The following is a 24,092-nucleotide window of genomic DNA, read 5'->3' as shown; positions in this document are numbered from 1 at the left end:
CAGAAAGATGGTTGCCAGGGGCTGGAGGTTAGAGGAGGGGGTATTAGATGGGCACAATGCTTCAGGTTTGCAAGATGCTATCCAACAGGATGTGCATGGTCAACAGTGCTGCCCTTCACACGGAAAACGTTAAGCTGGACCACCTGGGTTTGAGCACAGGTTTCAAAGCAGAATGACCTGGGTAAGGTACGTCCTGTGTAATAATGGTAGGGGTGTGTTTGGTAGGGGTTGTTTTGTTTCTCTTTCAATCCCTTGCAAGCCTCTGTGATCGCATTTAGACGGGGAGACCGCAATCGGTTTTGCAGCTGTAATGGGGTGTTTTGAGGGAGGAATGTTTGTGGTTCTGCTACCCAATAGGGTGAAAATAAGTCCTGGGCTGGCTCGGAGGCTGGAGCACTTTCTGTGCAAGGATGAGGATCAGAGCGTGGCAGCTGACCCCCCAAACCCTCCCACCCACCCCTCATCACCCCAGTGGTTAGGAGATTCCCAGGGCAAGCTCGATAGGTTGCCAAAATCCGTGAGCTGCAGATTCATCGAGGAGCCTTGTTTCTGGAAATAAAGTGGAATGCAATCACAGGACACGCCCAGTGGCAGCTCTGCCCTGGGCATGGACAGTCACACATGCATTCACATACATGCAAACTTCAATACATATGCCACACGCAAATAACAATCTAAGAGTAACAATTTTTGTAGAGCTGTTGTAGAGTATCTATCTTCTCCAAAAGGTTTTGCATTTGTTTTTTGTTCTTTTGCTTTTGTTTCTGTTTTGAGACGGGCTCACTAAGGACCTCAGACTGGTTTAGAACACACTATGTAGTCCAAGCGGGCCTTGAATTTTGTTTTTGCTATTGTTTTTGATTTGGTTTTTGTCTTATTGAGTTGGGAGCCTCTCTTGTAGGCTAGGCTGGCCTCCCACTTGCTAACTATCTGAAGATAACCTGGGCCCTCAGGCCTCTGCCTCAGCCTCCCAAGAGCTAGGATTACAGGCCAGCTTTGCCATATCTAGCTTCTTGGCCTGAAATCTGTGATTCCCCTGCCTCACCCTTAAAAGGGCTGACATGTTACCTTCTTAAATATTTGCTTTTCATAGATAGCTTGATGACAAGTATTGGTAATAGACAGGTCTTAAGAACAGTATCAAATCGTGTTTCCTTCTGGAAAAAGGGTGATATATTTGGAACAGGACATTGCAGGAGAAATGAGTGAACATGTACACTACGTACGGGTAGAATTAAGAAACAATCTGGTTACCAGATCAAACTCCACTATCTCGTCCTCTATAAAGTACTCCAAACTGTCCTCCGAGGCAATGCTCTCAGGCCGACTGTAAAAGAAAAAAGGGAAAGAAACCATTTCTGAGTAATTTTCTGTTAACATGTTTGTCTTTGTCCCTAAATCGACTCTGAACCCCAACTATCACAAAGTTGGGGTTTTTTACCTAATTTTTATTTATGCTGTGAGTGTTTTATCTGCATGTATGTCAATGTACCATGTGCATGCCTGGTGCTCATAGAAGCCACAAGAGCCTGTGTTGTGGGCCAACATGTGGATGCTGGGAATTGAACCCACATTCTCTGCCAGGGCAGCCAGTGCTCTAACCACTGAGCGATGTCACCAGCCCCTATTACAGGGTTCACCATGCATGCAGGCCAAACACCCAGATACATAAAACATTCACTATAGCCCCAAACTAGAAACCAGGGGGTGAACAGTTCAAGGACACAATGTTCAGACCACAGAGCACTGCTCGACAAGAGAACCAACTGCTCACGGTCTCACATGGTTGGATCTCTTGGGAATTATTATTAAAGATTATATTCTGCATGATTCTTCTTACATTGCATTCTTGAAACGACAAAACCAGAGAAATGAACAGAGTAGGGGCTGCCAGGGGAAGAGGATGTGGATGTAACCACAAAGGGACATGGAGAATCCAGTGGTGGCATTTTGCACTTGATTGAGCCGAGGTTGATATCCTGGCTGAGGCATTGCCCTATGGTTTGGCACGGGATCCCTGTTGCGAGATATGGTAGTCTTAGCTCAGAACCCTTCCTTGAGGCTACCATGCCTGACCGAGACAGTCATATATCTCCTCAAAGCACCTCTGTGTAGCTAAGATCGACAATGAACAGTTTATAAAATAATGAATTCATAATCAAGTTAGGGAAGAAGCACAGAAGTAAATAAAAATGCTTTATGGTCCTTCTTCGATAGGTAAATGAGGGGTTAAATCTGAAGGTGCACAGGCTATAGGAATAGCTAGAAGAGGAGACCCAAGGGGCTGGGATCTACTGGTTCCAGTGACTGGGGCAGTGGGTCCTTATAAAGAGAGCAGAATTCTGGGGCATCTCGGGAGTGCACAGACTTGAGCCACCACTACTCCACTGTATGTGACAATAGGCTTGGAGATGAGGACTTTGTTGACAGAATGCTAAAGAGACTTATCTTCTAAAAAGTCATTCACATTTTTCACCAGAATTCATTAAGTTTGTAACATACGCTAACACGGATGACCTCCTAGAGTCTTGGCCCAAAGTAGATTTCCTACGTCTTCCTCCTGTTCAGAATGTCCAGGTGAGGTCATGCCACGTGTGATGGGAGAGGAAAAGGAGAACACTGTTAGAGTCCTTGTCGCCCGATGTGCACTAATATGTGCCTGTTGGAAGCTCTGGTCAGTGCAGTCACAGACCTCGGTCCTCACCTAGGCTTCCTCTCTTTGAACTGCGATCTTCTGAAAACGATAGCCTGTCCGAGTCGGTGCTGTTATTTCTTTTACTGGTACATATTGAGAATTCTAAACATGGGAGATGAAGAGGAGAGAAAGTGAGAGTTTGTGGGGGAAGGGGGCGGGGCGGGGCGGGGCGGGGCGGGGCGGGGATATACTTCTGAGAGTGGGAGCTTTGCCTCAGTCAGAAGGCAGAGTTACTTTAAAGCTTCCCAGGATGAATTTTGCGGAGTGCAGACCCTGCGTCCTGCAATGTGAACTCTGCAACCAACCGTGAGGTCTGCTCTCGGACACAGGGAGAAGAGACGAGAATAGACCATTTATGGCCAAGGATAGCTCCATTTCCAACATTAGCCCATCATAGTTCCTGAAACTCCGCTGTAACCATTGGCACTCGTCGCCTGAGAGCCTACCGGGACCTGAGTGTCCTCATTTAGATGAGGAGTCTAGAAAAAACTAAATCCGAAACTCTCTTATGAAAATACATCTCGGCTTTACTTCCGTTTTCCCTCTTGCTCAACATCGTTTAACAAGCTTTGATCAGGGACTCATGTCCCCGCCCACCAGCTCCCTGCAAGACTAGTTCTCCCTGATTTTTAGTTTGCCAGTTCCTGTAGTATAAATGCTTGGATCAGCTGGGCGCCCTCTAGACTCCCGGTCCTTGTATGAATTCTGGAAATGCTTCAGGCAGTAGCTGAGAATCTTGGCTCTCACGTAATTGCTTTGCCTGCTCCCAGGGGTTAATTCTGTTATGTGCTTGGTGACCAATGCCCATCTATCCAATATCTCAGAACTTTCTTTAAGGAGGAAGTGAGCCTGGGCCTAGCCACTCCAATATTGCTGGAATAAAATCTTCTGTTAGGATGTGGTTCCGCTTGGATCATGTGTGGAATGTTTACGTAATAGATTCTGTCTCTGCTCTATAACTGACACACTAACACCAGCACAGCACTGTTCCAATTACTCAGATTATGTGGTTAAATATCTAACCATATAATTGCATATAAAATTATAATATATTTAAATATATAATACTTAAAGTACTATTAGTGACTCACCCACCCCCATTACCTTCTTAAGCTAAAAGCACTTATTTTTCTGTACGGACCTCAGGATCATGGTTCAACGTCCTCTCCACTCTCATACTCAACTCTCTAAAAATCCCGTGGTAGCAGGGTTTTTTTTTGTTTTGTTTTGTTTTTTTTTTTTTTTTTTTTTTTTTTTTGGAGCTGGGGACCGAACCCAGGGCCTTGCGCTTCCTAGGCAAGTGCTCTACCACTGAGCTAAATCCCCAACCCCGGTAGCAGGATTTTTATTGTAATTTTGCCAAATACACTTATTTCAAGAAAATTATTAAACTTACAGTATCAATTCTTGTGATGTGTTCTGCAAACACAACAAATTTCTCCATTTGTCAACACCCCAGGTCAGACACATTGAAGTTGTGATTTCCCAGCTTCAAAGTATTTGTACAGTTTCCAATGAATACATTTAGTTTATTACTATTAGGTTAACAAAGTATTATCGATTTTGTATCCATTGATCATATTATAGAGACCTTTAATTACAGTTTTTTGAGATGTTGTTATAATATCTATAAATAATGTAATTTTATTTGTTGATGTATTCATTTTTATTGCTTATATCTGAAACTAACCTGAATTTCCAAATTAATAATATATGATAACAAAGGTAGGAAGAGGATTGGAGAGGTAGCTCAGTGGTTAGGAGCACTGGCTATTCATTCTTCCAGAGGACCCAGGGTTCAATTCCCAGCACCTACATGGCGGCTCACAACTACCTGTGACTCCAATTCCAGGGGATCCAACTCCCTCACACATACATACATGCAGGCAAAACACCAATGCACATACAATCAAAAAAACATTTTCACTGTTGAAATAGATAACAACCTTTGAGCAGAACACTCTAGATAATCAGGGGTATTTGCTTCGCTTGACTTACAACCAGTGACTTACTTTCCAAGATTTTTGGAAGAACCTGGTTACTTTTGGATGACTGGACTCTTTTTTGCGATTGCTGTACTTGCCATTGTTTCGGAGACAACTTCAGCAGGAAAAATCCATATTTCATGTACTCCTTGAGGAGGAACTCTGTTTTTGCTATTTCACTTCAAAAGAAACAGGGATTGTAATTACACCGCCGTGAACGCTTCCTCGCCGTCGTTTGCTCGCACAGTGGCACACCTGACCAAACTTGCAAGCACAACCCCAGACTACACACTTCTGAAATATATGACCAGAAACACACCCAGAGGCTGGCATGTGAATAAACAGAGCCAGTGACATGCTCCTAAACCATGGGCTGCTGACCGGCTCACTCAGCTGGTCCGTTTCTGTCAGAAGCCTTATATTCTATTAAGCTTCGGGCCTATGAAGAACTCGGAAGGTGAAAAGGACCGTAGGTATGTGAGGTGAAGAAAGGGAGCTACCCTGTCACAAAGGCCTGACACGTGCGAGCTATGTGCAGCAAGCCCCCAAGACTGCGCACTCAGTACCGAATTTAAAAATAGGCATCCTTGGGGCTGGAGAGACGGATGGGAGGGTGAGAATGCATACTGCTCTTGAAGAGGACCCGAGTTTAACTCCTAGCACCTACGTCAGGTGGCTCCAAGCCACCAGGGAGATCCGACGCCTCTAACCCCAGCCGGCACTTGCAGCAGCGCGCATATCCACAGACATGCATGCATAATTAAATATAAATCTCGAAACAACAGATGTTCTTATTCCACCCTTTTGGGAGACCTTAGACAGATGCCTGCGTTTTTGCCAACAATACCTAGAGATTTGAGCTGAATGCTTTCCCCGGCTTCACGTTGGTTTATCCCAGTCACGTTTCACACAGAGCCATTGGCAAAGCTGAACCGGAAGGTCAGAGCCTGTCTTCCTCAGTCAGAACCCCATTCGTAGCCTTGCCGCTGCTGTGTCAGCTCAAGTGCTCAGCCTCAAACCCTTACATCAGAGCTCTCCCTCAGACCGGTACGAGTGGTCTTCAGGGGTCAGTACGCAGTTCCTCGTGTTCAGTAATTGGGAGATGGCGAAAGCCCCTCATTTCATCCCCCGGATGTGTCAGAGACCACGAGGCGAAATGATCACACGGCTTCCTTGGAAAGGTTTTCTAAGAAAGTCATTTCTCCTTTTCAAATACTTTCCATTCTCGAGTCCCCTTACCACAGAGGGAAGAGGTTCCCCTTCCCTGGCTCTACGCAAGTGAGTTCTCCCGTATCTTGTTCACCCTTCTAGAATGGTGAGGCATGTAAGCAATGAGCCAGGTCTCTGGCCAGGCTATATAGAGGTGTCACCAAGTGGACACTAGGCAGAGCATGGTCATTAATGCACCACGTACACTGCTCCGCTCACACACGGAACCAGACCTATAGGAGCAGCTGGCACAATGGTTCTCAACCCTGGGGTCGCGACCCCTCTGGGGGTCATATATCAGATATCCTGGATATCCAATATTGCCTTCCAATTCACAATAGTAGAAAAATTGCAAAAGTAGCAGTCAAATATTTTTACGTTGGGGGTCACTACAACACAAGGAACTGTATTAAAGGTTTGCAGTGTTAAGAAGGTTGAAATCTGCTGCTCTAGATGGAACCTATACTCTTCCCAGCTACTTGGGAAGCTGAGGTAAGATGTTTAAGGTTTGCCTGAGCTACAGAGTGAGTTCAAACCCAGCCTGGGTAATATAGCAAAGCTCTATCTGTAAGCTAAAAGTAAGGGCTGGAGAGATGGCTCAGTGGTTAAGAGCACTGTCTGCTCTTCCAGAGGACCTGGGTTCAATTCCCAGCAACCACATGGTGGCTCACAACCATCTGTAGTGGAATCTGATTCCCTCTTCTGGTCTGCATGAAAACAGAGCATTTGTATACATAAGATAAATAAACATGTTTAAAAATTAAAAGTAGAACATGCCGGAGATGTACTGAGGAATTTCGTTACAGTAGAAAGTGGGGGAGGAAGCTCCCTCTCTCGAAGCATCTTCAACCTCAGACTTTTAAATAGAAAAAGCTACTATGGCCAGAATCTGTTTGGAACTCGTATCATTCAACTGAGTTCCCTTGAACACAGAAGGAACATACAGGTTTGGAAGAGGGGTGGCTGATGATGTCATAATATGAACCCATCCCCAACCCTGTGATTTTTCTCAGTATAGATCTTAATTTCAACATCGACGTGAGATTCTGCTAAGGGCTCTACACACGAAAACCGCCAATGATGGATGGGAGGTGATTGGCAAATGCATCCCAGCTGAGATGCATAAATGTGGGGTGATGGGGCGGGGCATACAGTGAATGAAAGGAGGCTCATAGGGGGAACACCCTTTTTGACTCTTGACATGGTTTTGCTGCTTTTCCATATCCTCCTCTGCCCCAGCAGCAGAACCTTCCCACAGAGAGGCTTATGCTCCGATACCGAGGCTGGCACCGTTGACAGACAGCTTGCCCGTTTTGAAGGCCGTCAGTCACAGTAAGGCACCAGGCTGCTAAAGCTATTCCCACCTGGCTTTGCTGGGCACAAGAGTCATGGTGAGATGTGGGAACTGGCAGAGGGAGAGCAGCACCCCCTCACCTCTTTATTGCTTGAACTTCCATGACTGCTTTCTTGAGCTCTGATGTCATTTGGAGTTTGTTTATTGTTTCTTGGGCTGCCCTAAAAGGGAACACGGATCAGTTAGTTAGTTCCTTTTCCCAAGGAACTATAACAAGCAAGCAAAGACTTGGGGGATGGGGAGAAAGCTATGGCCAGAAAAGAGATTATATATATATATATATATATATATATATATATATATATGTGTGTATGTGTGTGTGTGTGTGTATGTATATATATGTATGTATATATATGTGTGTGTGTATATAGATGTATATATATATATATATATGAATAGAGTTTATTTGGGAGTTGAGAAAGTAAAGGCAGAGGGGGGTAGAGAGAGAGAATAGGTCAGCCATGAACATGTGGGGGGCGGGAATGGGGAGAGAAGGGACAGAGGGGGAAGAGACAAAGAGTAAGAGAGTAAGAAGTAAGAACGACACTAACATTTTGAGAGCGTCTACAGATCTCTGGTCGTTTTCTCGTAGGAACTCTTCAAAGGACAAGGCATCATCTTGGAGCTTTTTCTCGGCTTTTTTGAGTTGACTTTCTTTCGTGGCTATGAGTCTTTCGAACCTTTTGATTGTGTTTTTCTTAGTCGACACTGCGTACTGGGAGCATTGAAAACAAGAGTGGGTGAAGTGCATCCCATGGCATGTTACCAGCAGGTTTCAACGGAATCTCAAGAGGGGAGTGAGTCCTGCAGCCTGGGATCACTTGGGGAGGAAGTAATAACGACACCCATGGAGCCCTCTGGATCTCAAGAGGTTGCTTTGGGGATCCTCAGCAGGGAAATTAGCCCTTTTCCATTAGCTTTCATGAAAAGACTTTGTGTACTTCTAAAATGGCTACTCCCTACCAATCCAAAAATAAATACATAAAAAATCAGGTGCTCTTCAAAAAAATAGGTCCATCTGTTACCCACGATGCAATCTGGTTTTCTGAACACAAGGAAACCAGGGTGACCAAGCCTCCCATCTCTCCTCTGATAGAAATCAGTTCAACTTCGGGTGCAGTAATGGGTTTCTCCAGGCTGGTCCAAGGGTGTGGGCTATTTAACCAAATCCAGGGGGAGCTGTTTAGATCCTCACGTGTTTTTTAGTACAGTATATGAAACAAACACATGGCTTTGTTTCTTTGCCTTCTCATGTGAGTGTGTGTATGTGTATAGGGGAGCTTCTACAATAGCAGTTTTCTGTATGAATTCCTTTAAAGGCTCCAACTAGACTCCCCATGCTAGAAAATAAAAGCCCAGTGCCAGGAATTCACTACTCTTTCTGAGTTGTTGATCAGTGAAGTTCCACTGACCTCCAAATATAATTGACCATTGGCATCGCTCTTGGTTACCCTCCAAAACTCAACAGTCAGACCTTGTGTTGGCTAGATTTTTGTCAACTTGGAACATGCTAGAATCATCAAAGAGGAGGGAATCTCAACTGGAAAAAAAAAATGCCTCCATAAGATTGGCTTGTGGCCAAGCCTGTGAGATACTTTCTTGATTAATAATTGAGGTCGATGGGCCCAGATCACTGTAGGTGGGCCCAGCTGCCTATGGGCGGAGCCTAGATGACTGTGGGCGGAGCCAGCTAGCTGTAGGAGGTGCCAGCTGACTGTGGGCGGGCCCAACTGACTATGGGTGGTGCTACCCCTGGGGTAAATGGTCTTGGATGGTATAAGAAAATAGGGGAGCAAGCCAAGGGGAGCAAGCCAGAAAACAGCACTCCTCCATGACTTCTTCAGTTCTTGTTCTTTAGGTTCCTGCCTTGCCTGAGTTCCCAACCTAATTTCCCTCAGTGCTCAGTGATGGACTGATACCTGGAAATATAAGATGAAATAAACCCCTTTCCTTTCTTTGGGTCATGAAGTTTTATCACAGCACTGGAGATCTAGCTGAGACAATGTATTGCCGAAGACACCGCATATCGAGACACAGATCACCAAGAAGGCATGGTGACACTGTCCTGGAAGCTTCATCCCCACAGGATAGCTCTCATAGTGCTGGGAAGTCTCATACTATTGGCAGAGAGGTAATCATCACTCTCACCCAACTGTGAACTCTACGAGCTACAATAATGACCGGCCTGGCAAGATATACTCACCGGTACAATGGTAGGAACCACTTACTGATTGGACCTAAGGCCTGCCACAGAGTAGAACCCATACCTGCCCTGTCATTAGGGTCAGGAATTTGTGAGTAGTTAGGCCTTGGACCCTAGTGGGTCCAAGAATCTACTGCTATACTTCTGCTAAGTGGTCGCAGTATTCGAACAACTCTTGTCTTAGGGTTACCATTGCTGTGATGAAGCACCATGACCCAAAGCAGCTTGGGGAGGAAAGGGTTTATTCCTCTCCCAGTTCTGTACATCAGTTCATCAGCAAAAGCAGTGAGGGCAGGAACTCAAGCAGGGAGGAACCTGGAGTCAGCAGCTAATGCAGACGCCATGGGGGAAATGCTGCTTAGAGTTTTACCCAGCCTGCTTTCCTTTAAAACCCAGGACTACCAGCTCAACGGTAGTCCTGCCCACCACAGGTTGGGCCGTCTCACGTCAATCACTAATAAAGAAAATGCTCACCTACCCCTAGACTGGCCTATAGCTAGACCTTCTGGAAGCCCCCTTCCCCCTTTTTTTCCAACTGAGACTCCCTCCTCTCTGATGACTCTAGCTTATGTCAGGTTGATGTAAAGGCAGACAGAACAATACCTAATGGCCAGATCCAGGGCTTCGAATTGGCCCACCCTAACATTTACCCCATCTATGAACTGCTGGAGCAAGCGGAAGGGCTGGCCCTACAGAACCAAAGCTACAGGATCCCATGGCACACACGGCAACAGCAGGATATCAGAGAGGAACCCGCTTGAGGATCTAGTATTGATGGACAGCAGAAGACAGGGGCCTTGAACCAGACCAATGGCTCCCTGCAGGAAACATTTGCAAGTGTAGATGTGTGATCACACAGGTGTGCTGTGGGGCACACCGCAGCTTCCACGAGCAGATTTTCTCGTTTTTGGTTTGTGATACTTATATCTTTGTTTCCTGGGGAGAGGGGAGGGAGGTGTTGCAAGGGCAGAGGGCGGATACCAAGGAGATAGGGAGATGAATGGGATCGGTGTGCATGACGTGAAACTCACAAAGAATCAATAAAACGTTTTTAAAGATGTATTTAAATAAATAAAACATTACTAGTGAAGAAAAGACAGTGGGTGGGTAAGAAGATGAGGGGTTGACCTGGAATTGAGTTGGCGTGTGTATACAATTATCTAAGGATAAGAGTGATGTTATTAAAAAAAAGAACACATTTTGGATATAGAGGAATGCTCTTCCTGAATCGCTTGAGATGATTATGCGGCTGTTCGTTTCTAACCCGCTGGCGTGTGTTGTGTTTCTCCATCTCCGAGCACTGAGCTGCTTCCACACGCTTAGCAGAAGCCCCAATTCATTAGCCATGATGGATTATCCTTTTTATGTTCTATCATGTTTGATTTGTTGAAATTAGTTTGGAATGCTTGCCTCTCACTTTCTTCTTCTTTAAAGATTTGTTAGAGTTAGTTGTCAGTTAGTTAGTTAGTTAGTAAGTATAGTGCATCTCTCGGCTAGCATCAGTTGGGCAGGGACACGAGGTCAGAGTACAACTTACAGAAGTCAGGTCTCTCTTTGCACCATGTTGGTCCCAGATATCAAACTCATAGATAAGGCCTGGAGCCATGTGCCTTTACCCATAAGTCATAGGGTCTGTGCTCTCTTTTCTTCTAAGGCCTGCATGTTATTCAGAGATCTGGATAATATTCTTGGTGTTAACAGGCTATGTAAGATTAGAATGGTTTTCTCTTAAAATGTCTGGGACAATCAGCCAGCGAATGTGGAATTTTTTTTTCTTTCTTTTTTGCCTAAAAGTTCAGTCTGTACCGCGATATAAAGCTATCGTGTGCTTTCTTCTCGGACAAGCTTCGATGGTTTGTAACTTTCCAGGAATTTGTTCCATCCATGTCAAGTTATTGGCATTAAAAAAAAATCGTCCATAGTATTAAACTCACAATACATTAACATTTACATTCTAAGTGAGAAATTCACATCCCATAAATAAAACTTTTAAAAAGAGAGGGGTAAGGGAGCAGAGAAAAAAGGAGTGAAAGAACAAGGCAGGGTGCTATGAGACCATTGAGTTTAAAAACATCATTAAGGGTTGGGGATTTAGCTCAGTGGTAGAGCGCTTGCCTAGCAAGCGCAAGGCCCTTGGTTCGATCCCCAGCTCCAAAAAAAAAAAAAAAAAGAAAGAAAGAAAGAAAGAAAGAAAGAAAGAAAAACATCATTAAGTTACTGAAGTTGAAAATTTTGAGGGACTCAGCCCACATCTGCTCTCACAACTGACACCACTGGCAAATTTGATGAGCCCCCCAAGTAGCTTCAGGTTTCTGGATCCCACAAAACTCCTGGGTGGGGATATCATTACAAGGAAAGGAAACGTTAAAGTTAGCCAGAGGAAGAGCCCCATGAGGCAGGGTTTAGAGCAGTGATTCTCAACCTTCCTAATGCTTCAACCCTGTAATCCAGTTTCTTACACTGTGCTAACCCCCAACCGTAAAATTATTATGTTGCTATTTCATAACTGAAATTTTGCTACTGTTATGAAATCGTAAATATCCTGATATACAGGCTATCTGATAGGCAACCCCCAAACGGGTTGAGAACCACTGGTTTAGAGGCTCTCCAGAGACAAAGCTTCTGGGTCTCCCTCCCCATAGACTCCGCCCATGGTTTCATTCCTGCGTCTAAAACAATAAACACACAGTACAGCCAACCATGGAGTCAACCGAGACTAGCTGGCCAGAATTTCCAATGAAAATTCATTCTGTAGACAAGATTAATTGACTGATATCTCTTCAGTCCCCTGACCCTCTTGGAATGACCCCAAACAGCCACATTGTTGGTTTTCCTGACATGGCCATCCTAAGACTGGCAGATGTGGTCAGCCTCACCTTGAAGACATCCTTATGACCTGTGACATAAGTCACCTTCTAGAAGACAAAAAACGCTAGAGCCAGGCATTGTTTGGGCAAGGTCAATTTTTTTCCAGCTATAGTCTTAGTGATACATTGACTTCATTATATCACTTGGGGCTTGTTATCAACCTGCTTGGGGGACTGGAAAAATACCCGAGCAGAGAACAAGGCCCATTCAAATCCCAGAGAGTCTGCCAAGAACCATCTACTCCCAGCCAAGACTTCAGTTACATCAGCAAGGTTTCCTAGGGGAGGCCAAAATCATACCTAAGAACTGTTAACATTAGCTAAGCTAAGGCATGGGTTCCATGCACAGCTGTGTGACGTAGTTTATCTGAGTTCCTTCTTGTTGGTTGCAGCTGGCCTCAAGGGCGAGCATTAGCTTTGGCCTATACCCCAAAAAATGTGTGCTATGAAATTAGGAAAGACCAAAAACATTTTCACCAATTTGCTAGCATTCAAGGCCCCAACAGAAACAGACTGTCTCTAAATGATTAGGGCTTGGCAACAGAGGTATAAGCCAACAGCCAAAGGATTCGATTTGCAGTTTTTCTCCCAGGGTTGCGTGCACAGAGTCTCTACTCTGTCTATGGTAAATTAATATGCACACGAGGGTAATAAGTAACGTATTGTCACATGGCCTGAAGACAGGATAAAACCTTCTATGACTAGACATGTTAAGATCATCCCTGACTGACTGCACTGTGTGTTCATTGCTGCCGACAGGGGGACCGTGTGACAGTCTGACTCCATGAGAAGGGAGCCTGAGAAACTTTGCCCTGGGGTGGTGCTTCTTTTGTTTTTGCCTCCAGGACGGAAAGAAACAGTCTCCCCGTCATTCTTCACACACACAGTGTGCCCTTTTGTTACTGTAGCCTGTGAGTGCTGGGGCAATCTTATCCCTGTTTTCATTCGGTTCTGTAACCTTGCAAGAACAGATGGAAATGACTCAGAGCAGCAACCAAGCTTTAACAGGTGGTAGAGCGCTTGGAGCCGAGGCTCTAAGTGAGCAGAGCAGAAGGGCCGTGGTGACGTATGCCATGCACTGTTGGCAAATACAGATACCGAAGATAAGAACGAGCTGTCTAAGCATGACTTGGAGCGGCCACCAGGGATTTAAAAATGTTGCCTCATAACTTTTTTTTTAATTACAAACCAAATAAAGCTGAACACAGCACAGCAAACGGAATGGGCGACGACTTTGAGATTATTCCAGACACAGCTTCAAAATAAGCAGCCACAGTTCACTGGCGCTATTGGAACAACAGTAAGTTGTTTGCGAGCGTCAGGCAGTTATCGATACAATAATCACTACTGTCAGGGCTCATATCCGAAATATACAAAGAACTCAAGAAGTTAGACTGCAGGGAGACAAATGACCCTATTAAAAATGGGGTACAGAGCTAAACAAAACATTCTCAGCTGAGGAATACAGAATGGTGGAGAAGCACCTAAAGAAATGTTCAACATCTTTAGTCATAAGGGAAATGCAAATCAAAACAACCCTGAGATTTCACCTCACACCAGTCAGGATGGCTAAGATCAAAAACTCAGGTGACAGCAGATGCTGGTGAGGATGTGGAGAAAGAGGAACACTCCTCCATTGTTGGTGGGATTGCAAAGTGGTACAACCATTCTGGAAATCAGTCTGGAGGTTCCTCAGAAAATTGGACATTGCACTCTCTGAGGACCCAGCTATACCTCTCCTGGGCATATACCCAAAAGATGCCTCAACATATAAAAGAGACACGTGCTCCACTATGTTCATCGCAGCCTTATTTATAATAGCCAGAAGCTGGAAAGATCCCAGGTGCCCTTCAACAGAGGAATGGATACAGAAAATGTGGTACATCTACACAATGGAATATTACTCAGCTATCAAAAACAATGACTTCATGAAATTCATAGGCAAATGGAATGAACTAGAAAATATCATCCTGAGTGAGGTAACCCAATCACAGAAAAACACACATAGTATGCACTCACTGATAAGTGGATATTAACCCAAAAGCTTGAATTACCCAGGATGCAATCCACAGACCACAGGAAGCTCAAGAAGAATGACCAAAATGATGATGCTCCCACTCCTTCTTTAAAGGGGAAAAATATCCATAGGAGGGGATATGGAAGCAAAGTTTAGAGCAGCAACTGAAGGAACGGCCATTCAGAGACTGCCCCACATGTGGCTCATATGGACCCTATATATACAGCCACCAAAACTAGATAAGATTGATGAAGCTAAAAAGTGCATGCTGAAAGGGACAGGATATAGATCTCTCCTGAGAGACACATCCAGAGCATGTCCAATACAGAGGTCAATGCTAGCAGCAAACCACTGAACTGAGAACAGGACCCCCCTTTGGAGGAATTAGAGGAAGGATTGAAAGAGCTGAAGGAGCTTGCAACCCCATAAAAACAACAATGCCAACCAACCAGAGCTTCCAGGGACTAAACCACTACCAAAAGACATGGGCTGACCCAGGGCTCCAACTGCATATGTAGCAGAGAATAGCCTGGTTGGGGCACCAGTGGAAGGGGAAGCCCTTGATTCTGCCAAGGTTGGACCCCCAGTGCAGGGGAATGTTGGGGGGATGGGGGAAATACCCATATGGGGGAGGGGGAGGGTATGGGGGGACTTATGGACAGGAAACCTGGAAAGGGAATAACATTTGAAATGTAAGTAAAGAAATATATCTAATTAAAACAAAGAAAATATAATCACGATTATCTGGAGTGCTTCTAAACTCTGTCTCACAGGGCTCTTCTGGCTGATTCTAATGTGTTCTTCTCTTGTGACAAAGCCATTTCTCTCCTGTCTGAGTGGTTATAGAGAGAGTGGGAAGATTCCAGAATGTTCTGACTCCCACACAGAACTGGGAAAAATAGAGATCTTGGGGCCCAACATCGTCCTCTGCAAAAACAAACCATTTCCCAGGTCACTGGTATAGATTGTGTGAAGGTAAGTTCTCCAACACGAGGGAATTTTGTAATGGCTTGTGGCATGTTATAAGTACTCAATAAATATCATTCAAGTGAATAAACACAGGAACGCGCCATTCGTTCAGGCAATAGACTGTGAGGGAAAAATCTAACGCCAAGGCAAGCATTACCTGGCAATGCTATGCAAGAAGTCTGGCTAACAGGAGAAAGAACTTGCTTTTCATACCTCAAGTAGAAATCTGTCTCGTTGGTCGTTAATAAACTCGTGGACGGTCCTCTTTCTGTCCGCGCCTGGAGAAAACATTGACACAGACGTATGTTTAGACTGCTAGCTTTCAAAGAGTAAGCGTCATCACATACGCTGCGAATCCAGACTCAGCAAAAGAGCTCTGCCCTCCGGTAACGTAACTAGTTTGGAAAGGATGACAGCCAGTTTTACCCTGCAGGGAACCGGCAAGGAATTCCAAAAAACATTCACGTTTTCTTTTTTTTTTTTTTTGTTTTTGTTTTGTTTTTTTGTTTTTTTTTTAATGATAGTTCTTTTTTCTTTTTTCTTTTTTTTTAAAGGTCTATTTATTCATTTTATTTATATGAGTCCACTGTTGCCGTCTTCAGACACACCAGAAGAGAGCATGAGATCCCATTACAGATGGCTGTGAGCCACCATGTGGTTGCTGGGAATTGAACTCAGGACCTCTGGGAGAGCAGTCAGTGCTCTTAACCGCTGAGCCATCTCTCCAGCCCTCACGTTTTCTTCATTTTGGAAAATGCTACATTTCCACATTCATTCTCCGTGAAACCGACAGAGTGTGCATAGACATAGAGTACAGTTTCTCGCTAACCATGTAAATAGAAATACTACTTCCTAAACAAGCAGAGGGCCTTGTCTTGGGCTCCTGTCTCCCCACAGATGCACGGGGTTTCTGCCTCTAACTGGGAGAGAGACCGCCGCTCTCTCTGTGCCCCAGTTTCCTCATCTGTGTGAAGACTGTTCTTCCACCCACAGCTCATGGCTGTCGACATGCTGGTCACGGAACAGATGTGGGGCTATGTGACTACCAAGAAGCTTCAAGATCCCTTAGCTGCAGACCCCTGTGATGTCCTGGCTGTGACTGCTCCTTTAGAAGAGACCCAGGCAACAAACCCAAGAAGTGACTGAGAATTTAAACCCCTGGCATGGGAAGCCACTGCCAGCTCAATGTGGCTTATTTTGAGAGCATAAGGTCGCCCGCGTAGGACATAAAACACACAGCGGTTTCTCAACCACTACGAGTTGCTATTGTTCACGCAATGCACTTGGGATGCGCCATTCATTTTATAACCAGTCATGAAAACCACGGTGATTGTTATAGTCGTTAACAAACATCCATTGCAGGGAGCCTCGGAGAGATGTGAGATGACCCCGCCTCCCTGAGCCGTCTTCTTCTGCAAAGATTAGTTAAAGACATCCAACCGCATTTTGTTGCAGATCAAATATAACACACCCGAGTGATTAACACCCAGAAACAGCTATATTTTTAATACTGCACTAACTAGAAGTCGCTGACATTCATAGCAGCGCATCCTGAAGTTCAGCTGCTTCGACGTCGCCGATATATTTTAGTTCCTACCTGTTGATAACCCTCCCCAACTTTTCCCCCCACTAGAATATTCTGAAAATCAACAAAACATCTTAGACTAGTCGATCTCTGAGCTTTAGTGTGTAACTTTATCAGAGAATTTAAACAGTAGCGTTTCCACCCCCAACAAACCAACAATCCCTCAACACCGTCTTATATCTGGCCCGAGTTTCCACAGTTGTCTTCCCAAACACCTCCTTCCCAGGCACTGGTGTTTTGAAGCACAGTGAGACATATCTGGGGCTGACGGAGCCTGCAACACAGCCTGTTCAGAGTTGTTGGTGTGTTTGCTTTTGTTCTTGTTTGTCCAGACAGGGTTTTTCTGCACAGCCCTGGAACTCACTCTGTAGACCAAGCTGGCCTCAAACTCAGTGATCCGCCTGCCTCTGCCTCCCGGTGCTGGGATTAAAAGTGTGGCTTCGCTACCACTGCCCGCTCTGTGGCTTTGTTTTCTCTTTCTTTCTTCCTTTTCCACTTTCTTTCTTTCTTTCTTTCTTTCTTTCTTTCTTTCTTCCTTCCTTCCTTCCTTCCTTTCTTTCTTTTTCTCTTTCTTTCTTCCTTCCCTTCTTTCTTTTTCTCTTTCTTTCTTTCTTCCTTCCTTCCTTTCTTTCTTTTTCTCTTTCTTTCTTTCTTCCTTCCTTCCTTTTTCTCTTTCTTTCTTTCTTTTTCTCTTCCTTCCTTCCTTTCTTTCTTTCCCTCTTTCTTTCTTTCTTCCTTTCTTTCTTTCTTTTTTTGGATAGGATCTCCAGTAACTCCTGCTGGCCTCAAACTTGTTCTAGAGCAGAAGATGACCTTGAACTCTGATTCTCCTGCTTCTGCTCCCTGAGTTCTGGCACTGCAGGAGTGCTCCTTCACATCTGGCCTACAGGTATTTCCTCTCAAAGCAAAGTCAGAGTCTCACTGCCACGGTGTAGAGAATGAGCAGGTGTAGGAAACCAATCTGCCACCAGCATTGAGGCATCTGTCAATTTCCTTTGATAGTGACCTAGCCATTCGCCACTAGTGCAAACACAGAAATACAAGAATCGAGAGTCGGGGCTGGAGATATGGCACAGAGGTTAAGAGCACCCGACTGCTCTTCCAGAGGTCATGAGTTCAATTCCCAGCAACCACATGGTGGCTCACAACCATCTGTAAAGAGATCCGATGCCCTCTTCTGGTGTATCTGAAGACAGCTACAGTGTACTTATATATAATAAATAAATAAATCTTTAAAAAAAAAAATTAACAAAAAAAAAAAAAAAAAAAAAAAAAAAAAAAAAAAAAGAATCGAGAGTCCCCAAGTAGGACCACTGGCTTATTTTACACACACACACACACACACACACACACACGTGTGTGTGTGTGTGTGTGTGTATATATAAAACATATATATATATATATAATGTGTGTTATATACTACATATCAATACATATAAAATATTTTAAAATCAGAATTCATACAGAGACTGTAAGGTTGGGGAAAAGTGACCTCACTCAGATCAGTTCTTTATTTCAGATGCAGTTAGAGGGAGATGTCTTTAAGTGAAAACTCCATATTGCTTGTCAGCACAACCTGCCACATTGTTGAGAGAGCCTCAGATGATGCATAAGAGTAAAGTTGGACTCTTTTCCTGTGGAGGAGCCCGTCCTATGGCATTTGGTCTTAAGAGGCCAGAAGTGATCCATTCCACATCAATGACACAGAGGAGGGCTGGGTCACCCTCAAAGCTGTGGTTTCTAGTTATCTGAGGACTGCCGGGGTGGCGAGGACTGTCACCTCTTTTGCAAGGAACTGTAGATATGTCGCTTGTGGCTTTACATGTTCTCGATGGCCCAAGATTCAACATGGAGACACAAGATGGAGCCCAGGGATCTCCTAGACCCGATGCTGTAGCTGGACCCAACTATTGCCTGCCAGTCACTGCTATTCAGTCACTCGTACATCTACGAGATGGTCTAGATCGATTAGCGCTGTCTGCTTCGTCTTTTTAAAGATGTTTTGGGGGTCTGGAAACTTGGCTCCGCAAGTCAGAGAACTTATTACCTTTTCAGGCGATCCAGGTTCAATTCCCAACCCCCACCTGGAAGCTCAAAACCGACTGTTAACCTTCGTTCCCAGGGGATCCGACACACTTATATACACGCGGGCACAACGGATATGCACAAAATAACAAAACAAATAATCCTAAGGGCTTTTTTAGAAATCGATTTATTTTTGTTTTTGGTGTAAAGTGTGTTTCCCCTTGCGTGTATGTCTGAGCACCACATATGTGCCTTGTTCCAGAAGGGGACAGAAGAGGGTGCCTGATCCTCTAAAACAAGAGTCACGGGTAGTTGTGACCCTCCATGTGGGTGCTAGGAACAGACCCCGGGTCTTCTGGAAGAGCAGCCATTGCGTTTGCTTACTGAGCTATCTAGCCAGCCCGTCTTTTTCTTAAGATTGATTCATTTATTTTTTTTATGCATACGAGTATTTTGCCCGCATTCAAGTGCATGCACTCCGTGTGTGCCTGGTGCCTGAGGAAGTCAGAGGAAGGCATTACATCCCTTCAGACTGGAGTTACAACTGGTGCCGAGCCTCTGTCAGGAGGCTGAGAGTCAAACCGCAGGCCTCTGCAGGAGCAGCCGAGCTCCCCTGACTAAGCTCTCTCCAGCCTCATGGCTTGCTTCCTCCATGGGAGCTGGTGAACCCCAAGTCCCTTTTCTCGTGAGCCATTCTGGACTTATTTAGCTGCAAAGTACTTTCACGTGTAGGCGCTTCTTGACCTGTCAGGCGCAGGAAGTGCTTATGACTCTGACAACCAGGTCACTAAACCAGGCCCGGTTTTGCAATGGTGGACAAGTTTATTTCGCCCCATCGGTTTCCTGATGCTCTATGTCTGAGGCCTATTTTGAACCTCCAAAGCTCCTCCAACCTTAGGAAGTGCCTATATTTCCATACCTCAAACAGTACAGCTAGCTGGGCCTACTGTTTTCACGTTACTCGACGTTGACGACGTCAACACTATTATTTGGCATTGACTTCCTTCCTTCCCAAAGGCAGGAGAAGAAGTAAGACCTTCCTGGGAAACTGTCTTCTTAACTTAAGCTGCTTTCTTCTTTCAATCAAGCCTATGGCAAATCTTACCTGTTGTACTGTAACAGGCCCCAGAGCTTAACATGACTGTCACCGTGTTAGAGGCACCATTCTGACCTTAAAACCCAGCACACAGGCCCTGACACATGCCAAAATGGGAACAAAGACCTAGTTCACAGTTCTAGAAAACTCCACAAATGAAAAGTCCCTAAATGTACTAATCTTGCTTTTTTGACTTCTGTAGTTCTGCGTCTTGCTAACTAACTGAAGTATGCCAACCAGGAGTGAGTGTGTGTGTGTGTGTGTGTGTGTGTGTGTGTGTGTTTTGTTTTTTAAATAAAAGACAAATGGCTGTGAGTGAGACTTTGGGTAAGTTCCCACGTAGCCACTGTCCAGCAATAAAGACTTTCCTTTTGACTTTAAGAATGTCTGTGTTGGCCTAAACTCTCAACAGATGCAGAGGCAGATAGATCTCTGAGTTCCAGGCCAATCTAGTCTGTAGCAATTGTTCCAGGACAGCCAGGGCTACAGAGAAAAAAACCAAAGAAAAAAAAAGGGGGGGGGGCTTCATGTTGTTGTCTCTGGTAGGCTTCTCACAGCAGTAGAGAAGCATTGATTCTCTCTCTTTCAGCACCAGAAAATCTCCCAAACCTACGATGAATGGCAAATATCAAAAACAACGTCTTAAGACTAAGAATAGGGGCTGGAGAGATGGCTTAGTGGTTAACAGCACAGGCTGCTCTTCCAGAGGTCCCGGGTTCCATTCCAGCACCCACATGGGAGCTTATAGCTGCCTGTAACTCCAGCTCCAGGGGACCTGACTCCCACCCACATGTAGGTGAAAGACCAACGTGCATAAAACAATAAATAAATAAATTATATATATAATATGTAATCATATGTCTATATATGTATATAAAATACCAAGTTATCCATATATATATATGAAACATTTATCTATCTATCTATCTATCTATCTATCTATCTATCTTTGTATCATCTGTTTCTATCATCTATCTATCAATCTATCTATCTTTGTATCATCTGTTTCTATCATCTATCTATCTATCTATCTATCTATCTATCTATCTATCTATCTATCTGAATGACTAAGACTAACGTTGACTTACTGTCTTAGGATTTAAGTTGCTGTGAAGAGACACCGTGACCATGGCAACTCTTACAAAAGCTAACATTGAATTGGGCCCAGCTTACACTTTCAGAGATTCAGTCCATTATCATCATGGCAGGGAGCACAGCCCATGGCCCCGTGTAGGCAGACACAGTGGGTGCTGAAGGAGCAGAGTTCTACACCTTGATTACCAGGAAGCCTGGAGGAAGCTGGATTTGTTTCACACTGGGCATAGTTTAAACATTTAAGACTACAAAGCCCGCCCCCGACAGTGACAAACTTCCTCTAAGAAGGCCACACCTTCTCCGGTAAGGCCACGCCTCCAAATAGTAGCGCCACGTGTCTCCGAGCCAAGCATTTGAACACAGGAGTCTGAAGAGGCTGAACCTCTTCAAACCACCACACTCACCTTCTGTCAGTCTGAGGATCAGAGTGGGGTCTAGCCCCAGCTTTTCATAGGAGCTGCTACCTGCCTCCGCAAAAAAAGCCAGCTGGCCAAGGTGTGAGCGACTCTTCATTCGGGACGAAAATGTCGTCTTCTGGTAGATATGCATGCTGTGGGTCTTCATTCTTTCCTGCCCAAGGTGCAAGAGCATGGAAGGGATTTTAATGCAGCAAAGTGTCGTATTGCTATAATAGTCATCTGCAAATAGCAAAGGCCTTTGGCCTTAGGCAGCTCAGGAGCTTACCCTGGGAAGGAATGGACCCAGCATCCTCTCTTTCTCACATGGGAACCAGGATTATGTTTGGAAGTTGGGCCTTCTAAATTATCTCAGAAACAGAGGCAGGAAAATGTCTCCCCAGATTAAATGCAGGGAAAATATGGAATTTCAAAGGTTCATAGCCCACTGGAACCGAAAACTTAATGGAAGGCAGACTTCCATAGAGAGCAGTGAGAGCCCAGTCTTTGGATTGCTTTGCACTTCTCTCAGTTTAATCGTGTGTGAAGCTCAACGAAGCACACAATGCCCAGAGCACAGCCATCCCTAGATGACCACAATCCATGTTTGTAGCTATTTTATTCATCCCGCTGAAGGCCAGGGAGTCCTCTAATCCATTACCTTTGGGAAGAAAGGTTGAATTTCAGTCCCACTGCTAATTTTTTTTTATTCCAAATCACTCTAAAAACAACCCCCTTTCCTCTCCATGTCCTCTTTTCTTCTCTCTCCTCAAAGCACGCATAAACTTGTTTATCCGTAACAGTTTTGGCACACTTTGGGTTATTCTTAAGGACTCAGCTCCTGTCACCACAGAGAAGGCTGTGTCTGTCCTTCCCATTCTTCTCTCATCCACAGAGCAGCCCTCTGCTGTCTCCCTCACATAGCTTTGACTGTAGGACTCGTTGGTCCCGAGGTGTTACCCATGGTAAGACCTACTTTTACTTTGTGCTCGGACAGTGAAGTGCAGCATGCCCCCTGCACAAGCTAGACCCAGTTTCAGAAACGTAGCGATATGAAAACCCCGGGTGTCAGACACACGGAGGACAGTGAACCCTGGCTCTGGAGCCAGTTGGTAATGGCATAGCGGTCTTTTCCCACTAGGGGGCGCGCTCTGAACCCCTGCCCTGTCCTAGGCATGAACACTATCTTCCTAGAATGGCGTCAAACACGGGACAAGGTGCGTCAGTATCTGACACCGTCTCTTAACCCATAAAACTATTGAGCTCTATGGCTGAAAGTACACGGTTCTAACCTTTTTTTTTTGGGGGGGGGGTTCTGATCTTAATAAAGCCTTACCCTTTTCCTTGCAGCAATTTCATTTTCTTTGAAAAGGAAGAGATCTTTGAAAAAGATCTTGTAGGGTCTTTCCTTTTTGAGTTCAGCATCTTTTGCTTCATCTAAAAGAAAAGAAAGGAGAGAGAGAGAGAGAGAGAGAGAGAGAGAGAAGAGAAGAGAAGAGAAGAGAAGAGAAGAGAAGAGAAGAGAAGAGAAGAAAGAAAGGAAGGCAGGGAGGGAGGAAGTTGTTAGTTCCTTTATTGGTCAGAACTATAAAGCCCCCACCAACTGGAGTAGTTGGTGATGCAGGTGTCTCTGAGAAGGTGGGTTTCAGATGGATCTCGCCCTCCAATTGAACCTGGCAATAAACCTCCTGGATCTCCCGGGTAGGAGCCACATTTCTCTACCCACTCTCTACAGCACAACCCCAGGGCTCAGCAGGTCAGGAGGCACGAACCAGAGCTAAGGGATTCACACTTGAGGTCTATAACACCATCTGGTATCAGAGGTGTTATATGCTGGGGCTACTCTGGAACACACCGGCCGGCTCCTTAGAGGGTTGAGCATAGAGTACCATGCGCAATAGGTAATCGGATGCATTGAAAACTGAGTATAATGTGCCTGGTCCAGGAAAGGGGGTGTCAACCAGGGAGGGTCACGTCTGGTAAGAAGCAGAGAGACTGCGGATGATTCCTTGCGGGCCCTTTGGGGCGTAAAGATGTCAAGAACGCAGATGACGTTGTGGCCCCATGACGCACGGGATAGAGGACAGACAGCGAAGAGGCAAGGCTGGGCTCTGGGGAGTGCAAAGCTGTGGGAAAGCATGACCAACAGGCTCCGACTCAGCAGAGAGAGCTGAGTGGTGCTTAGCTTCATGTGTGGACTTGACTGGGGCTGCGGTTTGCCTAAATTAGACGTTATGTTGGGGGTGTCTGTGAGGGGTTTTCCAGGTCACTTTAGCCTTCAAATTGGTTGAGTTGGTAAAGAAGACTGCCCTTCCCACTATGCGTGGGCATCAGCCAATCCACGGAGAGCTTGAATAAGACAATAGGCTGAGGAGGGAGAAGTAGCCACCTCTCTCTCTCTCTCTCTCTCTCTCTCTCTCTCTCTCTCTCTCTCTCGGGCGCCTTGCTGTTTGAACTGAGTCATTTCGTCTTGGATCGCCACCCATGATGAACAGACTGAGGCTGATCCTGTTAGCTCCCCTGGGCTCAGGCCTGTGTGCTGGGACAGACTCTCTGACACCAGCTTTTCCAAGTCCAGCTTGAGGGTTGCTCTATAA

The 24,092-nt window shown here is 45.1% G+C and overlaps 1 protein-coding gene and 1 long non-coding RNA gene across 2 annotated transcripts in view; one reads left to right on the top strand and one right to left on the bottom strand.

Moving 5' to 3' along the window:
* The window catches only part of Ccdc38 (coiled-coil domain containing 38), a 70,648-nt gene that overhangs the window by 13,043 nt on the left and 33,513 nt on the right, over nt 1-24,092 (bottom strand). Inside the window, exons 8-16 of the mRNA NM_001447180.1 lie at nt 22,832-22,932; nt 21,505-21,670; nt 15,513-15,577; nt 7,795-7,958; nt 7,324-7,404; nt 4,708-4,859; nt 2,705-2,797; nt 2,503-2,560; nt 1,255-1,327 (exon numbers count right to left, since the gene is read on the bottom strand). Of these exons, the coding sequence (NP_001434109.1) occupies nt 1,255-1,327; nt 2,503-2,560; nt 2,705-2,797; nt 4,708-4,859; nt 7,324-7,404; nt 7,795-7,958; nt 15,513-15,577; nt 21,505-21,670; nt 22,832-22,932 (953 nt within the window). The remainder of the gene's footprint in view (nt 1-1,254; nt 1,328-2,502; nt 2,561-2,704; nt 2,798-4,707; nt 4,860-7,323; nt 7,405-7,794; nt 7,959-15,512; nt 15,578-21,504; nt 21,671-22,831; nt 22,933-24,092) is intronic.
* Nucleotides 6,869-8,253, top strand: LOC148004620 (uncharacterized). Its single transcript, XR_015625239.1, has 3 exons — nt 6,869-6,980; nt 7,132-7,280; nt 7,836-8,253. It is a non-coding gene; the product is annotated as an uncharacterized LOC148004620 (long non-coding RNA).

This window comes from Rattus norvegicus, chromosome 7 (genome assembly GCF_021556685.1).
Source record: "Rattus norvegicus strain SHRSP/BbbUtx chromosome 7, alternate assembly SHRSP_T2T, whole genome shotgun sequence".
In the NCBI taxonomy this organism is placed as follows: Eukaryota; Metazoa; Chordata; class Mammalia; order Rodentia; family Muridae; genus Rattus; species Rattus norvegicus.
This window is presented reverse-complemented; position numbering and strand designations above follow the sequence as displayed.